The sequence below is a fragment of the Brachycentrus maculatus genome, unplaced genomic scaffold (assembly GCF_059751285.1).
Source record: "Brachycentrus maculatus isolate JH-2025_06_01 unplaced genomic scaffold, ASM5975128v1 h1tg000225l, whole genome shotgun sequence".
NCBI lineage: Eukaryota > Metazoa > Arthropoda > Insecta > Trichoptera > Brachycentridae > Brachycentrus > Brachycentrus maculatus.
This window is the reverse complement of record NW_028280976.1, coordinates 225,932-247,137: the sequence shown is the minus strand read 5'-3', so window position 1 is coordinate 247,137 and position 21,206 is coordinate 225,932. Positions and strand designations below refer to the sequence as shown.

The 21,206-nt window shown below is 38.7% G+C and overlaps 2 protein-coding genes across 3 annotated transcripts in view; one reads left to right on the top strand and one right to left on the bottom strand.

Moving 5' to 3' along the window:
• Window positions 1-1,328: 1,328 nt before the first annotated feature.
• Window positions 1,329-17,415, top strand: LOC148306822 (phosphate carrier protein, mitochondrial-like). Its single transcript, XM_088264357.1, has 8 exons — window positions 1,329-1,431; window positions 3,756-3,876; window positions 4,261-4,369; window positions 9,189-9,358; window positions 12,401-12,562; window positions 13,119-13,297; window positions 13,783-14,053; window positions 15,632-17,415. The coding sequence occupies exons 2-8, from the start codon at window positions 3,766-3,768 to the stop codon at window positions 15,716-15,718; spliced, it is 1,089 nt and encodes a 362-aa protein (XP_088120483.1). The 5' UTR covers window positions 1,329-1,431; window positions 3,756-3,765; the 3' UTR covers window positions 15,719-17,415.
• A 2,363-nt stretch (window positions 17,416-19,778) lies between these two features.
• The window catches only part of LOC148306821 (uncharacterized), a 28,634-nt gene continuing 27,206 nt past the window's right edge, over window positions 19,779-21,206 (bottom strand). For both annotated transcript variants that reach the window (XM_088264356.1, XM_088264353.1), the window contains exon 20: window positions 19,779-20,365. In XM_088264356.1, the coding sequence (XP_088120482.1) occupies window positions 20,171-20,365 (195 nt within the window). In that variant the 3' untranslated portion in view covers window positions 19,779-20,170. The remainder of the gene's footprint in view (window positions 20,366-21,206) is intronic.

Sequence of the window (21,206 nt, the reverse complement as noted above, 5' to 3'; positions counted from 1 at the left end):
TATATATATATATATATATATATATATATATATATATATATATATATATATATATATATATATATATATATATATATATATATATATATATATATATATATATATATATATATATATATATATATATATATATATATATATATATATATATATATATATATATATATATATATATATATATATATATATATATATATATATATATATATATATATATATATATATATATATATATATATATATATATATATATATATATATATATATATATATGTATATATATATATAAATATAAATATATATATATATATATATTTACTCACACATTTTTATCCATAACGTTTGTCCGCCTCCATAGTGTAATAGTCAGCACTTTCGGCTACTGTAATGGAGGTCCCGAGTTCGATTTCCAGGGGGATGTCAAATAATTTCATTAATTGATTCGGCAGTCACTTTGTGGTAAAATCTATCCATTTTTAATTAAAGTTTTACTTAGTAATTACCACTATTTCTTAAAATCTACCGTGACACGTGTTTCGATGCATTTCGATGCATTCCGCATACGGTATTTGAAACACGTGGCACAGTAGATTTTAAAAAATAGTGGTATTCACTAAGTGAAACTTTAATTAAAAATAAATGTCAAATATATATAAGTGTTTTTTTCACTCTAATATTTATTCAATATCACCCTGGATTGATAACTGAAGCGGAGGGCTGATCACCTTTCCATCATGTGTTGACACAGTACCCTATGCACCATCAGGTGCGGATGAGGGTTTGAAAAATGAAGACATTTTAACGTGTGCCAAATCTTCGTTCACAACTGTAGGTTTCCCTATTTCGGAGTTATTTAATATTTTGACATCCCAATATAAATGAAGAAGAATATGAATGTCAGAAAATCACAAGTTTACGACCTGTCATGGACTGGTTTTAGTAACCACTACTTTAAACCGGTGTGCCGTGGCACACTTGTGTGCCGTGAGCTGGATACAGGTGTGCCATAGTTAAATTTAATGTATTTAATATTTTTAATTTTTTCATTATATATTTAATACACAATGGCAAATTACATTTCTTGTTTTCACATAAAAAATTCGCTTCCTGTAATAAAGCATTTTTATGTTTATTATACAAAATGACCATATCATGTAAATCTATGTCATGTAAAATAGTAAAATAATTTTAAATAAAGAGGGAAAATATGTTTAACAATCAACCCCGTTAATTATGATTTGTTTTAGAAAGTACCTACTTTAATTATAATTTATTTATTGATTGGCAGCACTGCTGCACGTGATTATGCAATGGTTGGCAAGGTTGGCAGTCCGCTTCGCTCCTATCTTCGGCCGGGTCGTTCTTTCAGGCAGAAACCGCGCTCGCCTCCAGCCCGAGCGGCTTCTCCTCGATATTCCCGTGTTAAATTAAGTAAGTTAACGCCCATCACGTCAAACTGTGCTAATTCACAATCCAAATACCGCATCGAGCGCGTATTCGCCCGCCAGTGCAGCTGACAGCGCGAGAATTCGACGCGAAAAACGACGACAAACTTGACACAGTTTGTCCGAGAAAAAATTACGTAACTTGAAATTATGCCCCTGTTTTCTTATGTGAACGGTGACAATTTACAATTTTCCACTCTATCGTGCTTTGTTTCGTATCTTACATTAAAATTAAACCATTTTTATTACATTTTTCCGCTGTGACTTATGCGGCCTTATCGCAATCCCTACGACTTTTCAACCCTTGTTCTTTTCATCACTTGTTTTGTGTCGGAAGCCCTTATCTTTCTATCATAATCACTTATATTACTATCAAACCAGCCTATCCTCATACTGTCGGCAACTTACTACAAATTCTACACAACTTAAAATATTCCACGGTCAAAAAGATATTTCTGACCGTGGAATAATTTTTGAAATATTTACTCTTTTGACTGTCAAAAGTAATACAAAATCAATGAAATAGTCAATTTTCAAAAATTCTTTATATTCACAAATCAATTTTCTACGAAAAAAACTAATATTATGAATAATTACTCCATATTTTTACGTTTTTTTGGCAATTCAATATCGATCGATTTCTTTACTTCAAAAATCAATATGATCGAATAATTTCGACTGATTCTTTTGCTGTTACGAAATTGATTGAATTATCTCGGTCATAATTAGATTAATTGAATCGCTTTGCAGATACTTTACAGATAACCGCACTGGACTAAGGTTACCCAGTTTTTTATACCATTTTTTTTCCAATTCCTTTCTTCCACGTGTTAGTCTTCACTAATCGTGAATCCATATTGTTTTTTTTGGTCGAGAAATTAAATTCATATTAGCAGTATTGATCTGTTCGTACCAGTCTCCGAAATATATCGATCGTAATTTATATATATATTTTTCTCGTAATAAAAACAAAATGATACCAAAATACTTAGAAACCATCGCCCCCTTTGATACTTAAAGACTATAACATGTAAAAAGCGTATTTTTATCATAGTAATTCAAGGAAAAGTCAAAAGTCTAATGAGAACATAACCTCACTTTTTTTAAAAGTACAAGTAAAATTACTTTTTTTACAGTTTTTTTTTACAAATTCGTTCTTCTTCTAACCCTTATCTGCACCCAATGGTGCATAGGGCACCGCATCATATAAACGCCTTGTTATCTTGATCGTTATTTACACGAAGGCAAGGTGATCACTCTTGCGCTTCGGGGACCAGTCCAATCAATATTAAATAAATATTATAGTGGAAAATCTTCTCCAAAGCCCTCATCCGTAATCCAATGGTGCATAGGACACTGCCTCATATAAACGCAGTGTTATCTTGTTTTTTATTTACATGAAGGAAAGGTGATCAGCCCTCCGCTTCATGTACCAGTCCAGGGTAATATTGAATAAATATTAGAGTGAAAAATCACTTATATTTATTTGACCCCCCCTGGGAATCGAACCCGGGACAAGACTCGGAAGTGGACAAACATTTTATTTAATTTTTTTTTATTTGTATACATTTATTTAAATCATAATTTTTACATATTTAGAACATTTTTTTTTTGCAGAGACCCACCAAGCCACCTTGTGTGTCTTGTCGGTGGAGTTCTTTTTACATACATTTTTTATTGTTTTTAACGATTTTAACCTAATATACACACAAAAAAGAGGGAAAAATTAAGAATATAAACATTTTACAATTTTCAGAGAATTAACTCTTGATCATTTGTCCATTCCCTTATTTTGCCTTTGTTCTATATTTTATTTTGCCCTCTAACCTCCGTCGGCAACAAATTAAACATGTTTGTAACGATATATTGCAGTGTTGGACTCCCATACTTACTGTTAATTCTTGGGACTATCAAACCTTCGTTGTGGGTAAATCGTGTATCATGGCTGTGTACTAGAAGATTTCTATATATTTGTCTAGTAGATATAAAGGATATTATGAAACCTTGCCAAATATATACACCGTGTGGCGTTTGAGCTGCCGCTTACTCAGAAAACTCACAGTTTAAATATTCAGGGCTGTCTTGGGACTATCAAACCTTCGTTGTGGGTAAAATAGTGTATCATGGTTATGTACTAAAAGATATCAATATTTTTGTCTACTACTATACATACTACCCAAATATACAGATATTTTTCTTTTCTCAAAGTTTTGTGACATCTCTAACTGTTTGTATGACCTTGACGAATGGTTCCTTGCTCTATGGGATTGATTGATTGATCAGTTGATAATCCATGGTGTTTGTTTTTAGGTGACCAATCATGTTCTCCTCCCTGGCCGACCTCGCCCGCAACAGCCCCTTCAAGGGCCCCCTCAGCACCGCCAGCTGCGAGATGAAGAACCGGGAGTCGGTGCACAACGCCCTGGTCCCCGTGAGTACCTACCGCTAACCGAGTTCGTCCGAAATGCCTCCAGAGTGAATGGGTAGAGCAGTATATATGGGAGAGTAGGCCCGAGAGTCTACATAGCATGTATGGCTAGAAGCTAGGACTGTATGCCAGGGTCAGGAGTGCAGAAGTCAGAAGGGGTGTGCGGCTGAGGCAGGTATAGTTGGGAAGATCAAGGGTCTATGAGATGGTGTAGCCATGTGGGGGGTATAGTTAGAGCAGTATATATGGGAGAGTAGGCCCGAGAGTCTACATAGCATGTATGGCTAGAAGCTAGGACTGTATGCCAGGGTCAGGAGTGCAGAAGTCAGAAGGGGTGTGCGGCTGAGGCGAATATTGTCTGTAATCTGATGGGATAACTTGTTACAGGGTCGCTCTATCGCAGCGGCCGCGGCAGTGACTGCCACTGGTGACTCTTGCGAGTTCGCCTCTAACAAATACTACATGCTGTGCGGCCTTGGAGGAATCTTGTCCTGTGGTAAGTTTCACATTTTCAATCAATTTCACATAAATTGCTTTTCAAGAGAGGGTGTGTCAGGAAGCCTAGATGCATAACCATTGGCAGGTTGCTCCTGTGTGGGAAATAATCTATGCCGACGCTGTACTTAGCTAACTATCGGGAACATACAGACCGATGCTCCGAATAGGATTATCCATCATACCGCGCAACAATGGATAGAAATGCCTCATCAAATACACATTCCTTCTAGTCTCTAGACTGTTGTAGCCGAGCATACCCTGGAGGAACTGGGTCGGGTAGAGCCGAGGATAATAGCCGTACTCTTTCATGTAGAGATACCTCAGAAACTTCTGAGGTAATCTCTACACGAGAGAAACATCTATCCATTATAACATGGAGAAGAAATGCTGAGAAAGTACACACTTCAAGGTGGATAACAATATATTAAATAAATCTATACTTTCAAAAGCATTGGCTAACATGTGAAGCCGCGGAATGGGAGAGAACATGGCATAGTTTGCGTTATGTACAAATACTGGGATACAGATTTTTGCCTAGTACCTCTTTGACGCACGCTAAGCTTTATTTGGCTTATTTCGAACTTGCGGCTATTAGCGCTGATCTAAATACTCCTACTGTTGGATAAGGAATTGGATCGCAATGTCAATACTACGCGAGGAATTGTGTTAGTGAACCTTGGACGTGCGCCAAGTGAATCAAGAACACTGGTTCATTTATAAACACAAACACGCACGCGCTACAAAGTTATGTCATGTGCCCGCACCTTCATTGAATGATCTAAATTGGGCGTGCTTTTGACTTGGCTGTCAAGTCAAGTACTGATGTATTGAATAATTTAATTATTTTTAATAAAAGCCAAATATTTGTGTTTTTTATATTTCGCTCACTCCTTTCAAGAACGTCATAAATCAAATAACTTGATTTTTCAGGAGAACGTTTTTAAAGTGTAAAAATATGACACAATGTATTAAAAATAAATATCAAGCCACTTATTGAACTTTTTACTGTGCAACACATATTTTTAGGTAAAACCTGAAGGTTTTTTCTCCATTTGAAAAATATTTAATATATATTTAAAAAAATAATTAAACAATACTTTTTCTTGAAAATGCAAAAAACAACATTTTCTGTCCTGTAGCGGGTAAATATTAAGTAAAAAATACGCCGCTTCTGCTGGGATATAGTACATTTTCTGGGCATTCCGAAAACATGCACAACTGAAAATTGACGATTTTGAACGATACGCCAAACAGCCGCAACTTGAGTTACGACCAGTTGCCTTTGCAGATCGTAGTCGTACAGGAGAGAGTGACCAATCAACAAAACGTAAAATGTTCAGGAGGGCCATGTAAGTCACCTTTGCTTGGCAAGAAAATGAACATCAATGCAGTTAGTCATTTTTACCAAGTCAATATATTATACTTACAAGTTAAAAATCCTTTAGGATTTTTCAGGGCAATATTAAGCTAGTAAGATATCAAATAGATTGCTGCATTGAGAGATGGCATCCCGACTGCATCCAGTCTCTCTCTCTCTGGTATCAATCCTGCAGATTGGTCTGCAGCAATAGATGACATCTCTTTCGCCATTCTCACCTATTTTCACAAGCCCTCTAGCTCATCATACGTGGCGCAGTCCATGTCTTGGTATAAGTCGCTTAGGTATTGGCGGCGTGGGCGTCCTCTGGCGTTTATTCCCTCCATCTTTCCTCTCTATTATTTGGTGCAGGAAACCCTCTTGTCTCAGCACGTGGCGGAAACATTCGGCGCGTCTTTTGGAGATAGTCGCGAGTAGGTGCTTCCTTTCTTTGATCAATCGTAGCACCTCGTCATTGGAGATGTGGTCTCTCCAGGATATTCCGAGCGTTCTTCTATAGATCTACATCCCCAACGCATTCAGCCTATTCTTATCTCTTTCAGATAGGCACCATGTCTCGCAGCCATACAGTAGCACACTCCATACGTACGTTTTGACAAGAAGTTTGCCTAATTTCAGATCTATGCTATTTGATTGGAAAATCACTGATTTACTGTTAAACGCAAGTCTCGCTTGGTGTATGCGACTGTCGATCTCGCCTTTTGACCGGCCATCCCGAGAGATCCTGCTTCCGAGGTAGACAACCTCTTTCGCATTGTATAAGAGTCTCCAGACATGGACACTCTCGCTCGCTGTTCGGTCCGGCCGACGACCATTACTTTAGTTTTTTCTTTATTTATTTTCATGCCGAATTCCCTCATGAGGATCTCCTCCATGGTTGTTAGGGCTTCTTGTAGTTCCTCGCTATCGGCAATCAAAGCAACATCGTCCGCAAACCTAATCATGTCCACCTTTTGACCCTGGATTCTCACACCTTTTCTGTGAATCATTCGCTCTCTCAGTCTGTCCATTGCGCACTGTATATATGCGTTAAAAAGCACATTCAGTCTGCTCTCATTGATTTAAAATCTTTAGCCATTTGATATTTGTATGCAACCGCTGTTAAATGCCAATATTTTTAAGACCTTTGTTAGTGTATGTTATGAAGTATTGGTGTTATGGTGCCAAGTCTGTCCCAACAGTTGTCACTCAACGGGCCAAGATGATTCTTTGCTCCCCTGTTGCTCTCATTGCTTAAAAGTTGTGTACATTGTTAGCGCCACTAATACGGACTCTACACACGCCTGCACATATCGCTCACTCCTTTCAATAACGTCATAAATAAAAAAAACTTGATTTTTCAGATTGTTTTTAAAGTTTAAAAATATAAAGAAATGTATTAAAAATAAATATCAAGCCACTTATTGAACTTTTTACTGTGCAACAGATCTTTTTAGGTAAAACCTGAAGGTTTTTTCTCCATTTCAAAAATAAGTTTATTTAAAAAAAATAATTAAACAATACCTTTTCTTCAAAATGCAAAAAAAACACTTTCTGCCCTGTAGCGGGTAAATATTAAGTTTAAAATATGCCGCTTTAGCTGGGATATAGTACATTTTCTGGGCATTTCGAAAACATGCACAACTGAAAATTGCCGATTTTTGATAAATGACGTTCTTGAAAGGAGTGAGCGATATCAATCTAAGGTCCGAAACCTGGATTTAATTTACATACGTAAGACCCACCTGAAAACTTGATTCAATTTTTTATGTAGCTTAGGATTTGACCAGAGTTTTTATTTACAACACTTTGAGTGTGTCCAAATACAGTGGAACCTCTCATAAGGTGACTGCCAACAGTGTCATGAGTTGTTTATGGAATGGGAACCAATCTATGCCGACGCTGTCCTTAGCTAACTATCGGGAACATACAGACCGATGCTCCGGATAGTTTCAGGATTATCCATCATACCGCGCAACAATGGATAGAAATGCCTCATCAAATACACATTCCTTCTAGTCTCTAGACTGTTGTAGCCGAGCATACCCTGGAGGAACTGGTAGCTCTTCCTACAGGCATAACCATCGGCAGGTTGCTCCTGTATATAGGAATGGGAAACTATCTATGCCCACGCTGTCCTTAGCTAACTATCGGGAACATACAGACCGATGCTCCGGATAGTTTCAGGATTATCCATCATACCGCGCAACAATGGATAGAAATGCCTCATCAAATACACATTCCTTCTAGTCTCTAGACTGTTGTAGCCGAGCATACCCTGGAGGAACTGGTAGCTCTTCCTACAGGCATAACCATCGGCAGGTTGCTCCTGTATATAGGAATGGGAAACTATCTATGCCCACGCTGTCCTTAGCTAACTATCGGGAACATACAGACCGATGCTCCGGATAGTTTCAGGATTATCCATCGTACCGCGCAACAATGGAGAGAAATGCCTCATCAAATACACATTCCTTCTCTCCTTCTTAACAACTTTTTGGACAGCCCTGATCTCCTAAATCAAATAAAGCTTAGCGTGCGTCCAAGAGGTACTAGGCAAAAATCTGTATTCCCAGTATTTGTACATAATGCAGACTATGCCATGTTCTCACCCATTCCGCGGCTTCACATGTTAGCCAATGCTTTTGAAAGTATAGATTTATTTAATATATTGTTATCCACCTTGAAGTGTGTACTTTCTCAGCATTTCTTCTCCATGTTATAATGGATAAATGTAAACGTTGTGTTTCACTCTCTCTCGCTGCTCGCTGATGGTGTGTGAAGGAGACGTGTATTGACCAGTGCTTACTATTTGTTATTTTATTATTATTTTATGTTTAAGACTTTTTGTTTCTCTATTAGTGTATTCATTAGTTTTTTTTTATATTAGATACTGTATATACTTATAATGTTAAAGGCTTCAGCCGTTCAATTAATAAAATAGTCTCTAGACTGCTGTGTCCGCCTCCGTAGTGTAATGGTCAGCATGCTCGGCTACCATTCTGGAGGTCCCGGGTTCGATTCCCAGGGAGGTTTAATAAATATAAGTGATTTTTTATTCAATATTACACTGGACTGGTACCTGGAGTGGAAGGCTGATCACCTTTCCTTCATGTGTAAACGATCGAGATAACACTGCGTTTATATGAAGCAGTGCCCTATGCACCATTGGGGTGCGGTAAGGGTTTTATAATATTTTTATTAGACTGCTGTAGCCGAGCATACCCTGGAGGAAGTGGGTCGGGTAGAGCCGAGGATAAAAGCCGCACTCTCTCATGTAGAGATACTTCTTTTGGACTTTCTCTACCATAAGAGAGTACTTAAGCTCGTGTGGCCCCCAAATCATGGAGCCACTCTCGAGTCTACTTCGCACCGAGGAGTTATAAAGGGTTCCCTGTGTAGCCAAGCGTACCCTGGAGTAACTCGGTCTTATTGATTGATTGCTGGTCTCTGTGCGCAGGTATCACCCACACGGCGGTGGTGCCCCTCGACCTGGTCAAGTGCCGGCTGCAGGTGGACCCCGACAAGTACAAGAACGTGGTCAACGGCTTCCGGGTGTCCCTCAAGGAGGAGGGCATCCGGGGGCTCGCCAAGGGCTGGGCGCCCACCTTCTTCGGGTACTCCGCGCAGGTGAGCACGGCCCGCACTGAAACAGCCTGCGTCTTTTTATTTAATTAATTAATTTATTTATTGGAAAACCAACAGAATATTTAACTCTTGGATAATATATCCAATATGTCCGCCTCCGTAGTGTAATGGTCCGCACGCTCGGCTACCGTTCTGGAGCTCCCGGGTTCAATTCCCAGGGGAGTCAAATAAATATAAGTGATTTTTTCACTCTAATATTTATTTATTATTACCCTGGACTGGTTCCTGAAGCGCAAGAGTTATCACCTTGCCTTCACGTAAGTAATGATCAAGATAACACTGCGTCAATTTTATGCAGTACCCTATGCACCATTAGGTTCGGATAAGGGTTATAAGTAATAAGTAATTTATTTATTGGAAAACCAACAGAATATTAAACTGTTAGGTAATATATCCAAAATAAAACAAGGTTTTTGTTGGATTGAATTCTACATTTATTTATGTATATCTTAATACGTGACGCGTTTCCTCTTCTTAGGACATTATCAAACACTCTGAGTGATTGATAATGTCTTAAGAAGAGGAAACGCGTCACGTATTAAGTTATATACAGTAGAATCGCGATATAACGAAATCCAAGGGACCAAAAAATATTAATTCGTAATAACGAATTTCCACATATAACGAATTTTTTTTAAATCATACTTAGTATGTATATGTTGCACGCCGTTGCAAAAAATGTTGCGCGGCTTTTCAAAAAGATCGCAAGTTCTGCAAACAAAGGAGGAAGGGGGCCATAGGGAACTGAATACCTACATATTTTCACTTGTTTTCTTATTAACCTTACGGTGATAAAAGTGCCGCGGGAATCGATGATACTCGTATGTATTTTGTACACAATATGAGAATGTGATTTTAAAACCGGAAAAACGTAAATATTCCTAGTTGCTTTTACTGGCCATATTTAAAGTTGAAATATAACAATTTTGTAATGTTGGGTCTGGTAAATATGTATCTGAAAATGAGAATAATAACATCAAATATAATAATAATAATATCACAAGTAGCCGCCAAAGCCGAGAACGAGAACGGCTTGCGCGCTACTGACGGCCAGTGTTGTCGTACGTCAAAGAGTAGTTTTCGATATTGAGATTGCGAAATTACGAAATTGCGAAATTACGAGACGGCGACAAAAATTTTTTTCCAAAATTTACGCGATGAATTTTTTTTCGCCGTCGCTAAAAATTTCCTAAAATCCGTTAAAATTCCGTTATAATCCTTCAAATTCCGTTTGATCTCTTTATTCCTTCAAAATCCGTATAAAACGGACAAATTCGTATTTGTCCGTCATATTTAATATTCCTAGTTGCTTTTATTGGCCATATTTAAAGTTGAAATAAAACAATTTTGTAATGTTGGGTCTGGTAAATGTTATTCATAATGTCATTTATTTGCAGCGACGGAAATAAATAATTTGTAAAAAAATCGGGAATCAAATCCTAACATAAAATCGTAAAAATACACAAACGTTTCTGTGTTTGCGCGTGTGGCGTGCTTTGTAAGTATGCGTGCATGTCGTACGTCGTAACACGTTACTCCGCTAGTCCAATAGTGTGCAGATTGTCTTACCCGACACTACGCCCCACTTAGGGCGCTTGTCCACTACCCGAAATTCCGTGTAATTTTACTGTCCGGCACGTCAGTTAGCGTTTTAAAATGACGATTGGCTTGGATTGGCTTGTGCTTTTGTCCATCTTTCTTCGGATCGGAGCTCTTGATCGGTGCGTGAACACGTTGCGCGTAAATTCGATCGTAAAATCGTCGTTTTAAAACGCAAACTGACGTGCCGGACGGACGGTAAAATTATTCCGTGTAGTGGACAAATGCCCTTACGATGTAGATAAAAGACGGATGCAATTTGAGGATTATTATTGTCAACAGAATCATTTCATTGAGATAAAAAGATGGATTGTAATTTGAGAATTATTATTGTCTACCATTGAGATAAGCAGGTGGACTGATTATGGGAGAGAATATACTTGAGAATTTTTATGGCCTACAGAAATAATTTCATTGAAATAAGAAGAGAGATTATAACTACGTCGCCTACTTTCAAAATCCGCCAGATCCATATAAGTCGATTTTACAAAAAAAAATCCAAATTCTCCGGATAACATTTATGTTTCAAAGATTTGTCTATCTTTATATAAAATATTATAAAATAGAGAATTTTCCCATTTTTTTGGAAAGTTTTTCAGTACTCAAAAAAAAACACGAGACACAAATCGATAATGACGTCATCTTAACTTTTGACCTATCTCCGCTCTCTGATTGACCGATATGGGTCAGAAGGCAAGTTTCATGAATATATCGGAATTTGAAATACAACGTTGTTTTTAAGTATTTTTTAGCGGGGTTTTCAAGTATTTAAAATTTTTGAACAATAAAACCCACAACTGGCATTCCGATAGAGTATTTATTTTAAAATCTTATAAAACTGGATCTAGCGGATTTTGAAAGTAGGCGATACAACTAAAGAATTATTATTGCTAAAGTAAATCATTTCTCTGACTCTAATTACTAATTACTCAAGCTGATGGGATATTGTATTGAATTACTTTTAAAAATCGCCATAAAACCATCCGCATATGGTGCGGCGGCGCGCGCAGCTTTGAAATATTTTTATCTTAACATTTTTTTTTCGGCGCGGCGCCGCGGCGGCGCGGCTTTGAAATATTTTTATCATAACATTTTTTATAAATTTACTTAAATGTATTGGCATTTTTTCGTACGGGACAAAAGTGATTTTGTTATACATAATAACGGGATTTCGTTATATAAATGCATTTTTGTATGAAAAATTAGTTTTAGGGAATAAATTTGGTTTTTTTTTTCGATATACGTCATTTTTCGATATATCGCGATTACTTATATCGCGATTCTACTGTATAAATAAATGTAGAATTCAATCCATCAAAAACCTTGTTTTATTTTGGATATATTACCCAACAATTCAATCATGTATACTTTACTGTTCTCACCCCGAGGGACACCATATGACCTGTGAGGCCTCCCGTTTTGCAGGGTATGTGCAAGTTTGGGCTGTACGAGGTGTTCAAGGTGCAGTATGCCGGCATGATCTCCGAGGAGACAGCGTACACCTACCGCACCTTCCTCTACCTCGCGGCTTCCGCGTCGGCTGAGTTCTTCGCCGACATCGCTCTCTCGCCCATGGAAGCCGCCAAGGTGAGTCATCCTTTCATTACCAAAATATCTACAACTAAATGCATGTATGCACATTGTAAAAATCCACCAACAAGTCGCTCACTCCTTTCAAGAACGTCATAAATCAAACATCGTCAATTTTTAGTTGTGCACGTTTTCGGAATGCCCAGAAAATGTGCTATATCCCAGCGAAAGCGGCATATTTTTTACTTAATATTTTCCCGCTACGGGGCAGAAAGTGTTGTTTTTGCATTTTGAAGAAAATATTTTGTTTAATTATTTTTTTAAATATTCTAAATATTTTTCAAATGGAGAAAAAACCTTCTGGTTTTACCTAAAAAGATCTGTTGCACAGTAAAAAGTTTAATAAGTGGCTTGATATTTATTTTTAATACATTGTATTATATTTTTAAACTTTGAAAACGTTCTCATGAAAAACCAAGTTTTTTGATTTATGACGTTCTTGAAAGGAGTGAGCGACATGCCCTCCGATCACGCAGACTTTTGACACTATAAACTTAAACTTTTGTTGTAAGTATAAACTTGTTATAGCTGTTAACCCTCGCTGTGCTCGCAGGTCCGCATCCAGACCATGCCCGGCTTTGCAAACACCCTGCGCGAGGCGCTGCCCAAGATGGTGAAGGCGGAGGGCGTGGGCGCCTTCTACAAGGGGCTGGTGCCGCTGTGGCTGCGCCAGATCCCCTACACCATGATGAAGTTCGCCTGCTTCGAGAAGACCGTGGAGCTGCTCTACAAGTCAGTACCTCTCTCCCCCTGTATCCACTATGAATATCCAGTGACGGGACCTTAACAAGCTGCTCTCCGGCATTACCGTTGCACCGAGAAGACCAAGAAGGCTGAGAAGAAGGCGCAGCAATACGGCGGCTGCACTTTCCTGCCTTCAGACTCATCTGATTGACGGCGTTTTTCTTATTATTATTATTATAGGCCTTGCGGCCTGTTTTTAAGAGGGACTAGCCTCCTGCGACGTCGATTCCCAGCTATCCACCCATCTCTTTAGTGGTCTACCCGGAAGTCCATTATGTTGGCCGTACAGTGCGATGCGGGGGAGTCTGGATGGTTCCATTCTCCTCACACGCGCATACCATTGTCTCCTTTGTTGGCTTCCCCCACCTAACGACATCTTCCATCTCTTTATAATACTTACACTCTTATACTCTTTGAAATACTTTTTTTGTTTGTCTCTCTGTCTGACGGGTGGTGTGCGTGTTTGTGTGCAGGTTTGTGGTGCCGAAGCCGCGCGACCAGTGCTCCAAGGGCGAGCAGCTGGTGGTGACGTTCGCGGCGGGCTACATCGCGGGCGTGTTCTGCGCCATCGTGTCGCACCCCGCGGACACGGTGGTCTCCAAGCTGAACCAGGACAGCTCCGCCACGGCCGGCTCGGTGGTCTCCAAGCTGGGCTGGGGCGGCGTGTGGAAGGGGCTCGGCCCCCGCATCGTCATGATCGGCACGCTCACCGCGCTGCAGTGGTTCATCTACGACGCCGTCAAGGTGAGTCAGTCAGCCCGACCGGGGCAGTGTCCGGCGTACTACCGCGCTGCATGCCGCTAGGCATCCCGACCCGCATTGTAGCCACGAGACTGCTAGGGCTACAGCAGTATGGGTGCATTCCCCAATGGATGAGACTGCTAGGGCTACAGCGGTATGGGTGCATTCCCCAGTGGATGAGACTGCTAGGGCTACAGCGGTATGGGTGCATTCCCCAGTGGATTAGACTGCTAGGGCTACAGCGGTATGGGTGCATTCCCCAGTGGATTAGACTGCTAGGGCTACGGCAGTATTGGTGCATTCCCCAATGGATGAGACTATTGGGGCCGCAGCGGGGTGGGTGCAGTATCGAGTGGATGAGACTGATCACTCGAGACTCTCTGCCTTCAAGTGTCTTTATATGTTATAGTTGAGTGTATACACACATATCGACGGCCCCTACGTAAAGTACTCTATCTGCAAATCTGTTACCTTACAGGAGAGAGCTTAGAAGATTTTTTTCAACGTATTTTTATTTATCAATCAACGGTTTTATCTGAAATTCTAACCTAGTATTATACATTCAAAAACACGATAAAATAATGTATTAAATCGTTTTAAAACTTCACGCTTTGTCAAAATCAAGTAGTTAGCGTTTTAGGAGTTCAGTTCCTATCAAAAATTCCATGTAGATAGCGTCTTATACGCCTGAAAACTAGGCGTAGTTTATTTTATATATATTTTTTGTTTGTTTATATTTGTAGCTAACGGTCAGTTGATAACGCACACCAAATATCTCAAAATTGACAAAAATGTAGTTAGAGCACTCTACGTAGGGCACGTCAATTTGTAAGTTTGTACATATGTATGTATATATATATATGTACATGTACATATATCACTCACTGCTTTCAAGAACGTCATAAATCAAAAAACTTGATTTTTCAGGAGAACGTTTTTAAAGTTTAAAAATATAACACAATGTATTAAAAATAAATATCAAGCCATTTATTAAACATTTTACTGTGCAACAGATCTTTTTAACTAAAACCTGAAGGTTTTTTTCCATTTGAAAAATATTTAGTTTATTTAAAAAAATAATCAAACAACACCTTTTCTTCAAAATGCAAAAACAACACTTTCTGCCCTGTAGCGGGTAAATATTGAGTTAAAAATATGCCTCTTTTGCTGGGATATAGTGCATTTTCTGGGCATTCCGAAAACATGCACAACTGAAAATAGATGATTTTTGATTCATGACGTTCTTGAAAGGAGTGAGCGATATACGTATGTGTGTGTGTGCGTATACATACATATGTACATACGTATATACGTATGTACATATGTATGGATGAGTGTACTTCTGTATTTACATGGTACGTACGATTTTTCCAATCCAATCGTGAAAATGACCCCAGAAATTTGAGCAGTGCGGCCGTCGACACACTGCCATTGCGCGTATGGAAAAGCTGTCCCTCAAAAAATCACAAGATCTTCACCTATTATATTAAAAGCTGTCCCACCGCATTCCCAGACCTGATGCAGAACCGTCTAGGCTTCCCGACAGACCTAAAATCTTGATGTCTCTTGATATTTTTCCAGGTGTACCTGCGCATGCCGCGTCCCCCGCCTCCGGAGATGCCCGAGTCCATGAAGAAGCGCCTCGCGGCCGAAGGCAAGACCGCGTAATCCACGACCGCGCGTTACTAAATCAGCAACATCAATTTTCCACGAGTCATCCCGACGAACCGCCCGTTTGAGTCTTATCGCACTTTGCACGCGCGGACAGAGTGATCATCCCACCACACACCAAACAAACGCGATAAATATTATGTTTTAATTCTCAAATCAAACACTGATTTTTTTGAGTCTACTAAGTTGTATTTTATTTTTAAATAAACCCAATGGTGCATAGGGCACTGAGTCATATAAACGCAGTGTTATCTTGATCGTTTACGCATGAAGGAAAGGTGATAAGCCCTCCGCTTCAGGTACCAGTCCAGGGTAGTATTGAATAAATATGACAGTGAAAAAATCACTTATATTTATTTTACCCCCCTTGGGAATCGAACCCGGGACCTCCAGAACGGTAGCCGAGCGTGCTGAGGCGGACTAAATAAACATGTAAAAAATTATTTTTTAACAATTCTTTTGCCTAGTTATGGCATTTTTAAATGACTGTCACAATCTTTAATAAATGTTTTACTTAGTACATACCACTAGTTCTTCAAATCTACTGTGTACACACGTGTTTCGATGCATACGGTGTTTGAAAATGATGCGGAATGCATCGAAACACGTGTCACAGTAGATTTTAAGAAATAGTGGTATTTACTAAGTAAAATATTAATTAAAAACGGATCGATTTCACCGCAATGTGACTGCCGAATCAATTAATGAAAAAATGACATAACTAGATGAAACAATTGTCACAGTATAAATTTTTATGTGTTTTTTTTAACAATAAAATACAACTTAATAAAATAATAAAACCCTTACCGCACCCCAATGGTGCATAGGGCACTGCTTCATATAAACGCAGTGTTATCTCGATCGTTTACACATGAAGGAAAGATGATCAGCCCTCCACTTCAGGCACCAGTCCAGGGTAATATTGAACAAATATTAGAGTGAAAAAATCACTTTTATTTATTAAACCCCCTGGGAATCGAACCCGGGACCTCCAGAACGGTAGCCGAGCATGCTGACCATTACACCACAGAGGCGGACATACAACTTAGTAGACCCAAAAAATCTATGTTTGAATTTAAATTTAATACATAAATTGAAATGGAGTTCTACAAATTAAACGCCATTCACTGTCCGAGTGACATTCGCCGTAAAAAATTGATATTAAAAGTGCGTAAGAAATAAAATGTTTAAAAAACATCACTGTTATACCCGTGGCGCGTTCCGAAGCAATGATTTTTAAAATGGAAAATTTTAGATTAAAATGTAAAATTATTTAGCGAAAATTTCATTTAGTTCAAAATATGATTCCTTCCCGTATATAATTTATCCGACTCCTTTTTCCCTGCGAATTTGCTATGTGAAAATCGACCATAGACACGTTTATGTCTCCCTGATTCAAAAGCAATATTATTTTTTCTATGACTTTACTTTTTTTTTGACAGACGCGTTATATTTTTTCTTATCGATTTACACAATTTCAAGCAAATTTTTTTTGTCGTCCGTTTTTACTTGCAAGGCGTGCGCGAACGTCCGTACGTAATTTACCACGTATAGGGTTTTTCGGGCGCGATTCTATGCGCGTACAAACGGACCTCTGCTTATTTTTTAATTATATTTATTGATGGATTATAAAATGTTCGCAATCATTGGCCGGAGTAGAAGTATTAAAAAAAATTAAAATACATTTAAAAATTTGTGAGTTGTCTTATTTTCTTGTTTGTTTGATATTCCGAGGATGTTTGATGTTCAGAGGAAGACCGAGAAAGACTTGGCGCGATCAGGTATGCCAAATACTTGAAGGCATCAGGTTAGGAGTCGAAACATGTCGGCGGGTGTGTATGAGGAGATGCATGAACGTGGAAGGGGCGAAGAATGTTTGCAAGGACAGAGTGGTGTGGCGTTCTATTCTCTCTGAAGCGGCGTGATGGTTATTAGTAGCGTTGTAGGATATCTTCATCTTACCAATGAAAATAAATGACCATGAAAGAGATAGAATGTGCTCCATCAGCCTGATGTAATAAGAAAAGAGAGAAATATAAATCGCACACTCCTTTCAAGAACGTCATAAATCAAAAATCGTCAAATTTCAGTTGTGCATGTTTTCGGAATGCCCATAAAATGCACTATATCCCAGCAAAAGCGGCATATTTTTAACTTAATATTTACCCGCTACAGGGCAGAAAGTGTTGTTTTTGCATTTCGAAGATAAGGTGTTGTTTAATTATTTTTTCAAATATACTTAATATTTTTCAAATGGAGAAAAAACTCCAGGTTTTACCTATAAAGATCTGTTGCACAGTAAAAAGTTCTGTAAGTGGCTTGATATTTATTTTGAATACATTGTGTTATATTTTTAAACTTAAAAACGTTCTCCTGAAAAATCAAAATTTTTGATTTATGACGTTCTTGAAAGGAGTGAGCGAAATATATAAATGAGAATGAAAGAGATGGATGATTTTTTATTACTTTTTTTTTCAAACTAAAAATCCATTTTGCAGAATGTTGCCAGATGACAAAATATCGCATTTAAGGCTGTCAAGTTGATAATTGTATATACATGTACTAGTACATACTAAAGTAGGTACCTGAAATATTTGAAAAAGTTCCTATCTAATAGGAATATTTCAAATACAAATTAAAACACAATTCCTCAATTTATAATTTATTTATTTTTAAATTTAAATTTATTTTACAAGCAATACGAACACAAATTTGTATAAATAAAAATGTTTGTTTGTTCAAAATCTTAACTCTCTCAAAGCAATTCAATAAATCCTATGAAATTTTTATCATATATCGCTCACTCCTTTCAAGAACGTCGTAAATCAAAAATACCTTTTCTTCAAAATGTTTTTGCATTTTGAAGAAAAGGTATTTTTTAATTATTTTTTAAATATACTAAATATTTTTCAAATGCAGGAAAAACCTTCTGGTTTAACCTAAAAAGATCTGTTGCACAGTAAAAAGTTCAATAAGTGGCTTGGTATTTATTTTTAATACATTGTATTATATTTTTAAACTTTAAAAACGTTCTCCTGAAAAATAAAGTTTTTTGATTTATGACGTTCTTGAAAGGAGTGAGCGATATCTGTGACTGGTGTTGATTTTTTAAACAGTTCTTTCACCGCAATGTCAACGCCATCTGTTGAACGTAACAGAAACATTGCTCATGGCAGACAGCGTGCTTCTTGACAGCTTCTGTCACTAAGCATTGTTGTTTGATAGATTTTTAATATTTAATATCATAGCTTGGCAAGCATTGTGAAAATAAATACATAAGAAATTTACGCTTTCTATGCTATTTCCTTTCTATTTGACCCTAACTCAGACAGCAAGATAACTGGCAGTACACAACGGAGTCCTGGTTCCACCCCTAATGTATGAAAGTGAAACGTGGACTTGGCAAAAGAAAGACGAAGACTGAATGCAGTGGAAATGCAATCTCTCAGACAAATGATCGGCAAAATGATGTATGATAGATGTTCGAATGGTGATATAAAGAGGAATGCTAAGCCGAGATAAGCATTATCGATAAAATTAAGAAAGGTGTGTTGAGATGGTTTGGACATGTAGAACGAATGAGTGAGGAAAGAACGGTAAAACAAATTTACGAGGCGAATGTAGTTGAAAAAAGGAGCAGAGGAAGACCGAGAAAAACTCGGCACAATCAGGTATGCCAAATACTAGAAAGCGGTCGGGTTAGGAGCTGTAATAATCGGCGAGTATGTATGAGGAGATGCATGAACCTAGAAGAGGCGAAGAATGTTTGCAAAGACAGAGTGGTGTGGCTATTCTCTCTGCCTACCCCTGCGGAGAAGCGGCGTGTTGGTTATTACTACATACTAGTAGCAGGCAGAATTTAATGGCGTGTCTGCGTACAACTAGTTACAAATAAATATTATAACTTACAAAATAACATATCATTCTTTGACATCTCAACATAGATGAAGAATAATATGGAAGTCTGGGCAATTACGGGGCTTACGACCGTCATAGGCTGCTTTAAGTGATCACTTTATATACAAATATAAGAGTTTCTGCTTAATAAAAAAGCTTCTTCATCTCACCAATAGATGTCTCTAGTGAAAATTCCAGTGATTCAAGTACAAAGTTTACCCATACACATATTTTTCATCAATGCTGTTTTTTCTTCCTCTAACCCTTATCCGCACCCAATGGTGCATAGGGCACTGTATCGTGTTGACACAGTGATTATGCTGAGATGTCAAAAAATAACATCACAGATTATGAAGTATAGATGTTGGAGAGTGGCCAGGCAATACAAATGGATCTTCCCCAAAAGACATCTAGAGGGAGACCAAGGAATTCATGGATGCTGCAGAGAGATAACATGATTCCAAGGCATGGCCTAGGTGACGTATATGACAGAAGGACCTACAGCCTGAGGAGGAGAGCTGACCCCAACAGTCTACTAGTTGAGAGTATAGGCTACTGCACGTTGTACTCCTTGTGTGTGGGCGCGTGCGTGTCGGTGTGGCACTGCAGGATGTGGCGCGTGAGCGTGCTCGGGAAGCGGAAGGCGCAGCTGCAGTAGGCGCACGCGTGCCCCTCGCGGTCCACGGCCTTCTCCACGTCGTGGATGCTGAGATGCCGCGACAGGTTGGAGGTCCTGTAGAACACTTTCTGCAACAGAAGGGAACGTCTTCACTGTGGATGATTCGTTTTAAGATGAAACATGTACAGTAGTCTTGATTATCAAATAAAGGTCGGATCGCACGGAAAATGATAAAAACGACATGGAAAATGTGTCACAGTAGGTTTAAACATGTTTTACAGTAGGTACATAGTTTTTCTCGGTCTTCCTCTGCTCTTTTTCCGACTACATTCGTCTCATAAATCTGTTTTACCATTCTTTCTTTACTCATTGGTTCCACATGCCCAAACCATCCTAAGCCACCTTCCTTAGTTTGCAGCCTTGCACCCTTTCCTTATATCACCATTGGAACATCTACCATACATGGTCTTGCCGCACTGAGAGATGGCATCCCGACTGCATCCAGTCTACTCTCATCCTTCCCAAACCATCCCAAGCCGCCTTCCTTAGTTTGCTGGATAGTGCTCATCTCAGCCTCGCACCCTTTCCTTATATCACCATTGGAACATCTACCATACATGGTCTTGCCGCACTGAGAGATGGCATCCCGACTGCATCCAGTCTACTCTCATCCTTCCCAAACCATCCCAAGCCGCCTTCCTTAGTTTGCTGGATAGTGCTCATCTCAGCCTTGCACCCTTTCCTTATATCACCATTGGAACATCTACCATACATGGTCTTGCCGCACTGAGAGATGGCATCCCGACTGCATCCAGTCTACTCTCATCCTTCCCAAACCATCCCAAGCCGCCTTCCTTAGTTTGCTGGATAGTGCTCATCTCAGCCTTGCACCCTTTCCTTATATCACCATTGGAACATCTACCATACATGGTCTTGCCGCACTGAGAGATGGCATCCCGACTGCATCCA

What these genes read in the sequence shown, in the direction of transcription:
- LOC148306822 (XM_088264357.1), top strand. Translation starts at nt 3,766, where the DNA reads ATGTTCTCCTCCCTGGCCGACCTCGCCCGCAACAGCCCCTTCAAGGGC. An exon ending in TCTTCGGGTACTCCGCGCAG is followed by an intron (nt 9,359 to 12,400) that starts GTGAGCACGGCC and finishes CCCGTTTTGCAG; the next exon opens with GGTATGTGCAAGTTTGGGCT. An exon ending in TCATCTACGACGCCGTCAAG is followed by an intron (nt 14,054 to 15,631) that starts GTGAGTCAGTCA and finishes ATATTTTTCCAG; the next exon opens with GTGTACCTGCGCATGCCGCG.